A 242-nucleotide genomic window follows, 5' to 3' on the forward strand; every position below is an offset into this window, starting at 1 on the left:
AGACCCACTCCCAGTGCCAGCGGCTGCAGTGGAGAAGGATGAGATGGGGCACAAGGACCATCCCGCTCCTGCTGCTAGCAAGGCTGCAGAGAACTTGACCCCTGCTCCTGGGTCCCTCGACAGCAGCGTGAGCCCCCCAGACCCACCTCAGGGACCGGCAGAGGAGCCCCCTGCTCGCACTTCCCCCTCACCCCCCATTTCTCCCGCACAGAGCCCAGCACCACAGCCCAACACGGCCATCT

The 242-nt window shown here is 65.7% G+C and overlaps 1 protein-coding gene across 1 annotated transcript in view; it reads left to right on the forward strand.

Annotated features, from left to right (window-relative positions):
- LOC104079902 (uncharacterized protein C6orf132 homolog) overlaps positions 1 to 172 on the forward strand; it is a gene marked incomplete at both ends in the record, with an annotated part of 6,902 nt that extends 6,730 nt beyond the window's left edge. Inside the window, one exon of the mRNA XM_009582093.1 lies at positions 3 to 172. Within this exon, the coding sequence (XP_009580388.1) occupies positions 3 to 172 (170 nt within the window). The remainder of the gene's footprint in view (positions 1 to 2) is intronic.
- Between the last annotated feature and the right edge of the window lie 70 nt (positions 173 to 242).

Source organism: Fulmarus glacialis, unplaced genomic scaffold (assembly GCF_000690835.1).
Source record: "Fulmarus glacialis isolate BGI_N327 unplaced genomic scaffold, ASM69083v1 scaffold6840, whole genome shotgun sequence".
Classification (NCBI taxonomy): Eukaryota; Metazoa; Chordata; class Aves; order Procellariiformes; family Procellariidae; genus Fulmarus; species Fulmarus glacialis.